Source organism: Myotis davidii, unplaced genomic scaffold (assembly GCF_000327345.1).
Source record: "Myotis davidii unplaced genomic scaffold, ASM32734v1 scaffold135, whole genome shotgun sequence".
Taxonomy (NCBI): Eukaryota; Metazoa; Chordata; class Mammalia; order Chiroptera; family Vespertilionidae; genus Myotis; species Myotis davidii.
This window is the reverse complement of record NW_006289813.1, coordinates 13,065,016-13,072,968: the sequence shown is the minus strand read 5'-3', so window position 1 is coordinate 13,072,968 and position 7,953 is coordinate 13,065,016. Positions and strand designations below refer to the sequence as shown.

General features: G+C 40.9%; 1 protein-coding gene across 6 annotated transcripts in view; it reads right to left on the bottom strand.

Moving 5' to 3' along the window:
* Positions 1–606: 606 nt before the first annotated feature.
* Positions 607–7,953, bottom strand: part of DROSHA (drosha ribonuclease III) — a 107,315-nt gene continuing 99,968 nt past the window's right edge. For all 6 annotated transcript variants that reach the window (XM_015563104.1, XM_006762475.2, XM_015563107.1 and 3 more), the window contains 3 exons: positions 5,818–5,910; positions 4,745–4,791; positions 607–1,014 (listed from right to left, as the gene is read on the bottom strand). In XM_015563104.1, coding sequence (XP_015418590.1) covers positions 884–1,014; positions 4,745–4,791; positions 5,818–5,910 — 271 coding nt within the window. In that variant the 3' untranslated portion in view covers positions 607–883. The remainder of the gene's footprint in view (positions 1,015–4,744; positions 4,792–5,817; positions 5,911–7,953) is intronic.

The following is a 7,953-nucleotide window of genomic DNA, read 5'->3' as shown; positions in this document are numbered from 1 at the left end:
ACGGATGAAAACTCATTCAAAAGAAAGTTTTGCCTTTATTAATAAGAAACCAGTGATGTTCAGTATAAAATAACATTTTTTAAAATGTCATATCTTTTAATATAATGTTAACCCTTTGTTGCAGGGACCACTTTGAACTGATGAGAGTCATGAACCCTCTCTTCCAGCTCCCCACCCACTCACCCAAACCCAAAGACACACATAAAATTTCAAGAGGTTCTGAAACTTCCCTAAAGTCCATCTATTAACTTCTTAAAGGGTCTGGCTTAGAATCATGACTTCATCCCTATTCTAATGACTCAAAGAATATATGTGACTCAAATATGTCTTTCCCTCTCCTGTTAGCCAGTTAAACATTAAAGAGATTCCATCTACAAAGGATTCACTGCTTAGAGAAGGTGAAGTTCAATATTTGCAGCTGAGAACTTGATAAACATCCACATGCAAGCTAAAAAATCTAGTTAATAATCCAGAGGTTTTTAAAAAGTATACATGTTAGTAGAGAGTAATCCAAATATCTGGTAAAGTGAATTTTTCACTTGTCAGCTGAAAGTCTCGGGTAATAATCTCAGAGATAGAAAAACAGGATCTATTCCACACAGAATAAACTTTTAAAATTTTATTGTTTAAAGAAAAAATATAAGGGAATACACATATCTGCTAAAGTGAAGGTTTCCATTAAAAAGAAATCAAATACCTGGTAATAAAGACCACCCAGCTAAAAACAGAATAAAAAACCAGTAAAACAACAATAGTGATTTGACTGGGTTTTATTTCAACCACACACTTCATTCATTGTCTGTAGAAAAACTGGGGTACATCTCAATGGGCAACAGTCACAGTTATTAAGCAAGTAAATATGCCATGATGTCCGTGTCCTCCTTTATTTCTTTATGTCTTCGGTCTCATCTGGCTCTTTCTCTTGATGTTCTCTTTCCCACCTCATTTCTTTTAACTCTTGTCTGTATTTCCGTTCAATGAACCGCTTCTGATGGGCCATCTGGGGAAAGTTATCTGACACGAGGAGATATATTTTATACTTAATAAACGTAGCCACTAGTGCAATCTAAACACACACAAACACATATTCATATGAAATATAGACAGCTGTCTTTTGTAAGGCAAGAGAAAAAAATGTTGTTCCTGTTCTTCCCCTATTCTTTTATTACTCAGAAATACATGGAGGTCTGGATCAGCACCCCCGATTCTAGATCACAATGTCTGACGTGAACTGGAGTATAAAAAGCGCGGAGACATACAGCAATGTTAAAACACAGACATGCAGCGTCAGAATGACTCCGGGTGGGCGTCTTAGCACAGTTCTCTTAGCAAGCAGTGATTTTCAGGAAGAGAGTAAAGGATATAGCAAAATGGAGTTGTATATTTTCGCAAAGCTCGAGGCAAAAACATCAAACAAACAATGATATCATCACACCATTATTTACCAAGAATTAAAGTTTCTGAAAAGAGCAAGAAAAGATCAGATGGGCAAAGGGAGACTACATTCTAAGTCGCTATTTCTGGTCATTCTATTTGTCAAGTTCACCATGAGAAGCCCAGAGCTGCATCAGCAACAGCAACTCAAGGAAAGCACTTGTATCCGTGAAAGGAGACACAGCGCTCAGGGGCAGAACTGAAGCCAGATTTAGGTTGATATTTGACCCCATGCAAGGGTGCTGACACAGTTGAAATCCTAAGTAAGATTTTAAAATCTTACAATTCACTTGTGGTCTGTGGTGAGTGCAGCAATAGGTAAGAAATCAAGTATGGAATGAGAAATAGTCACTTTACACTCCTAGTCAACACACACTTCAACAACAAACATCACAATAGGAGGCAAGCGTGATGAGAGCCACACAGCTACGCAGTCACTGGGAAAGAGGGCGCTGTCCTGCCCGGGCAAGGCACTGTGATACACACAGGTATACTTCACATATAAAGTATGAAGAATCAGAGGTGTGGGAGCACACAGCATGCCCGGGGAAAGCATTTTTGTTTCTGTTATGGTTGAAGCATAATAAAAGTGGGTACAAGTACATATCATATTCCTAAGTCCCCACCTTCTATACAGCATCCCATCCTCTCCCCAGATGAGAGAAGGGACAGGGACAGGGTGGCAGGAAAAGCACCTGAAAGGCAGGTGGTGAATCAGTCGAGATCTTGACTATCTGAGAGTCAGTGGTTGATTTTAAACCAAAAAAGGGACATAATGGCATCCGTATTTTAGAAGTAAAACAGTAATAAAATCCTACCTCCCAAATGATATTAAACTGATTTTTTTTTTTTTGATGATATAGTTCTGGCATTTCATAGGTGTCTTTATTTTTTTTTTTAACTGATTCTTTTTGTGTTCTATAAAACAGGTTTCAAATACTATAAGTATTTTTAAAGATATAATTCAAACAAATCCCAAAAAGTCAGCTGTTGAGCAAGTTTCTACTTCCTCAGTAACTTCTATTGTAAAACTTAATCCATAGCTAAAACAAAATCCTCTTACTCTGATCTAATCACTGATAAGCTTTTAGAATATGTCCTTATAGCCCTTTTCCTATGAAGTCCCGTTATACTACACACAGACATGCACACTGTAAAAGTGTGTTATGTGTTACACAGACACATAAACACATAAAAGTATGCCCCCTTCCTCCCTTCCACTACCAGAGTACAGTGTACGTATGTTTTATGGATACGCTGGTTTCCATTTATTCTATGACTAGAGGCCTGGTGCACAAAAATTTGTGCACTCAGGGGGTGGGGTCCCTCAGCCCAGTCTGCGCGCTCTCGCAGTATGGGACCTCTCGGGGAATGTCCACTTGCCAGCAGGGAGCAGGCTTAAGCTGAAGTTGGACATCCTTAGTGCTGCTGAGGAGGCAGGAGAGGCTCCCGCCACCACTGCTGTGCTGGCAGCTGGCAGCCTGGCTTGTGGCTGAGCAGAGCTCCCCCTGCGGGAACTCACTGACCACCAGAGGGCAGCTCCTGCATTGAGCGTCTGCACCCTGGTGGTCAGTGTGTGTTATAGAGACCAGTCATTCCCAGTCTTTCTGCTGTTAGGGTCAGTTTGCATATTACCCTTTTATTATATAGGGTAAGCATTTTCTTGTGTTATTAGCCTTAGAAAAACACAGGGTGGGGCAACAGTAGTTTTATAGTTGTTTGTATGGAAAGTAATATAGTAATTAATAAATAATAATACAAGAAGAAACTGTTTCGTGTACTTACAACTGTACACCCCTTTTCCACAGTAAGATTGTTGCAGGTTATTCTTAGAATTTTTTGTTAGCTTTCAGTGGTAAAACAGTGCTGGAGGAAAAGCCTATTCTGAGACTGCCCCACACATGCTGGTTGGAGTGAAGTGCTTCAACTGCTGGGAAGCACTTAACAATCTTGTCGTATAAAAGGAACCTCACTTGTATTTCAATACATGATTGTGCATTATATATAACTAGAGGCCCAGTGCACAACATTCATGCACTGGGGGGAGAGGGGGGAGCGCGCACAGCGGGGGGGGAAGAGTCTTCTGCCATGGGAAAGGCTCCCAGTACCACAGCTGCGCTTGCCAGCCGTGAACCCGGCTTTTGGCAGCTTCTGGCTGAGCGGCGCTCCCCATGTGGGAGAGCACTGACCACCAGGGGGCAGCTCCTGTGTTGAGTGTCTGCCCCCTGGTGGTCAGTGCGTGTCATAGCAACCAGTTGTTCCACTGTTCGGTCGATTTGCATATTAGGGTTGTACAATATAGGTTAGATGTAAAAGTTCCCCACCAGTCAACTGAAACCCTCAGTGACGATCCCATGATCACTGGACTTGGTAACACCAGCTTCCACCCCACGGCCTCCTCCCTGCTCCCCTTGCCTAGGGAGCTGTGGTCTGCTGGGTTCCCATGCTGCTGGCCCCCTGCCCTTCCTGGAATCCCCCATGGCTGAGAATCTGGGCCTCTTCACTGTCAGCTTCCTGCACTCTGCTCTCTCCCACCTTTCAGCTGGTACTTGAAGAATAATCGAGCTTGAAGCATAATCGAATAGCTTTGTCATGTTTTGCCACAGGTTCTGCTGTGCAGCATAATACACCTCAGAAGAAAAATTTCTTGCACTTAAACCTTCAATTTACAAAAGACTATGCCGTTCCCTACATGGCCAATGACGTAATTGAAGTTTCTTCAATCCAGCCATCCCACTCTGGGAAATCTCTCCCACAGAACTAAAAGCACGAGTATATACATATTTTCTCTCGACAGTGGTGATAAACCAGAAACAAAGTGTCCACCAATAACAAAATAAAGAAACGCTGAATAAACTACGGCTCATGTACAGCATGAACTATAACGCAAACAGAAGCCAAGGCTGCCCAAAATGAGCAAGAAAAGAACGATGCATGTAAGTACATAGCTATCCCATTTCCATCAAACAATGGCCAAAAACAAAAAGGAAAAATCCTTTGCATGTGTAAGATTTTAGAAATCTATGGAAAGAAATACATTAGGTTGTTCACAAGGGGTACCTGGGCTGAGAGTGTGACTCTATGCAAAAAAGGAAAATGAACATCAAAAGGCATCCAGGGGCACTTTTATAAAATTATAAGCCCATTTATACATATCTCACATTCTACTTCACTCTCTGTGAAGACTAATTATGAAGAAAAGAAGATCACATTTTATCAGTACTTACCATTTTTCTATTTTCCCATTTTCCTCCCATAAAACACTCATTACATTATGAACATATAATTATAGAAAAAGAGATAGGCTTACATTTTTCAAGTGCATCCATTGCTGCTCCCATTTCCGCCTGCTGGATACTGTTAAATCAAATATAGGTAAGGTACACTTTAATTTAAAGAGGTTTTTTTCAAAAACAAATGGTATGGCTACACATTATTCAGGCTGATTTTCATGTTTGGCACATAAAATTTATCTGATTACTTCTACTGTCACATACTGAACTGCAGATAGGAATATACACAAGGGCATGCAGAAATGTCATTTATTTGCTCAAGCCTGTTTAAGTTACTCGTTCCACACTTTTATACTGCAGTAAAATGCCTTCCATTTATATTACATTTGAAGTATTTCCTACTTAAATTTGAATATCCTCAGTGTAAAGCTTTTAAAGAGGCAAAGAGTAAAAAATATAGGCATAGACAGACTTCTAATCACTTCTCAGTTTAACACATAGATTAAGGGTTCAAAGAAAGGTGATAATACACAAAATTCTTTTCACCTGAAGACATTAGCATTTCCACAAAGCTCGAGTGGCACCAAGAGGTCAAATGCCTAATGACGTCACACAGGACATTTCTTAAAGTCCTTGCAGCAACGTGGGGTTCTCTGCTGGGCAACTAAAACAGGACAGCCCCGACCTGTGCACCAGATAATGTGGTTTTCTCAAGGTAGCCAACGCCCCGTCAGCAATGGCATTTCCAACATCCAAGGCAGATGCTCAAGTTTGGGGGCTGGGCTTGGTGGAGACATTAATCCTTGAGATTCACTTTATTACCCTCGAACATTCTATACCAGTGATGGCGAACTTTTGAGCTTGGCGTGTCAGCATTTTGAAAAACCCTAACTTAACTCTGGTGCCGAGTCACATATAGAAATTTTTTTTATATTTGCAACCATAGTAAAACAAAGACTTATATTTTTGATATTTATTTTACATATTTAAATGCCATTTAACAAAGAAAAATCAACCCAAAAAATGACTTCGCGTGTCATAGGTTCGGCATCACTGATATATACTCTAATTTAAACAAGACAGACTGCAGAGTTTGAAAATGCCAAGCAGGGACTTCTCATGTGAAGAGATTAAAGGCAGCGTCTCATACCTTGGTCCCTTCCCACAGCCTATTCTTTCTCCCTTGAAGTAAACAGCCACCGTGTAGGTTCTAGCGTGGGATGGCCCCACCGTTTGCAGAGTCCTGAGAGGGAAAGGGAAGAAGATCAATTATGGGAAAGTGTTATTTAGTTGTTATTGCTAATATGTAACTCTAAGAAAAACATGTACTTACTGCTTAGACAGAGGAAGGAAAAAGTAATATGAAAATTAAAGGAGTAAATTTTGTATTTGCTAAGCCTGACAAATATGGAGAGCTTTTTTTGAAATAGGAAATTTAAAAAATTCTAGCATGGATTTGTATGCATTTCCCTCTAAAGTATAAATAGTATAAGTCATAAAGAGTATCTGAAGGCTAACAGTGAGTCGGAAAATAGTTTTAAGCAATGTCGAAGCCTGCATATCCCACGTATCATAAAATGAACTTTCCTCAGTGAAAAGGGAACCATATTGGTTTGTTCGTTGTTCGGTGCTCAGCACAGCTAAAAACAATAAGCATCTGGGTAATACACCTCGAGCCACGTCTGAATGGTTTCACATCCTTTACGGACTCCTCCTGATGTCTCTTATCCTATCTGAAAGATCGGAAAATGTATTTAATTTCTGAAACACCCGAGACCATTTCAGAGGCACGCTATAATGCTGAGCACACAAGTGCCAAAAAACAAAACTCTAGGTACGCTGCATTTTAATGACGTGGTGCAGATCTCAAATGCGAGGAAACTGATAACTTCGTGGAAAGGGGAAATTAAAAGTAGCCGACAAAAGAAAATGGAACGGACCCGTTAATCTTGGAAAAACTATGTTAAACAAGCCCTTCATCTCGATGAGGGACAAGCTCACCTGGGCTTTCACTGGGGATTTATGAGAAGGGAGCCGTCATTTCCTGTGTGTTTACATCTCCATGGGATGAAAGCACGCGGCGGCTGTAAGGTAGCACTTATTACAGTAATCATGCCTGCGCCACTGGAAGTTTATCTTCCCCAGTTTGTTTCTTCAACTTTAATTATCACTTTGATGAGGAAAGACTCGGAGCCTTTCATGTAATACAGTTGGGCTACTCATTATGCTTATTAGGCACATATGAAAGTACTATTTCTAAACACTAGGAGTTTTTTTCTCCAATAAAGGAAACATTGTTTAGCAGTGACAGTTTCTTGGGACAATGTATAGTAGCTTTCTGTGGTTGACACAAATTTCTCCTGGCCTCAGTTTTTCTTTTAGGGAGAAAGCCTGTATTGTGTTGCGACTGTTAAATAACAACATATAAAAGGATTTAAAATTCCCTGTTTCCACTTGGTGTTTTTTCTTGAGTTTTCGGAAGTTGGAAAAGGTCGAAGGCAAGGGGGCTTCTATTCCATATGGAATAATCACACAAGTGTGTGTGCCCGCAACCTTGTGTGTATAGAGAAGCAGTGAACCAGTACTGGGACTGGGTTTTTATATCCTCAAAAACGCACATCCAGATAACGCTTTGGGAGGCACCCCACCTATTAAGATAATTCTTCCTTTTTGTAATTCCTCTTTGAAATCACCTTCTGAATCAGCGTGTGAGTGCCTCAAGGTAATTACTCGGCTTCTGAATCAAACCTGCTGTTTTCATCAAAGCTGGGGTTATGTGTATGGTGCCCTGCATTCCTATTGAATTTCTGGTTATCACACAAAGAATAAAGATTTGTCACTAACGATATTCTAAAGTACAAGGCTGCTTTTGATACACATTCTGAGAAGAAAAGTTCCAAATATTTGCATAACAGCAGCAATGAGAACTGCCCACTTCTTACAGTGACGGCCTGAGAGAGCGAATCTGTCAGGCCACAGGGAGAGGCTGACAGGCTGCAAGGAGGTGGACAGGGACACTCAAGTCCTGTTGCTAATTAAGCAGACACAATCTTCCAATCCAGACACACAGCAGAGGTCACAAGAAATAAGAAGACAGCCCGGCCTGTGGTTGACCACTGACCTATGAACCAGGAGGTCATGGTTCGATTCCTGGTCAGAGCACATGCCCAGGTTGTGGGTTCAATCCCCAACAGGGGGCATGCAGGAGGCAGCCAATCAATGATTCTGTCTCATCATTGATGTTTCTATCTCTCTCTCTCCCTCTCCCTTCCTCTCTCCTCTCTGA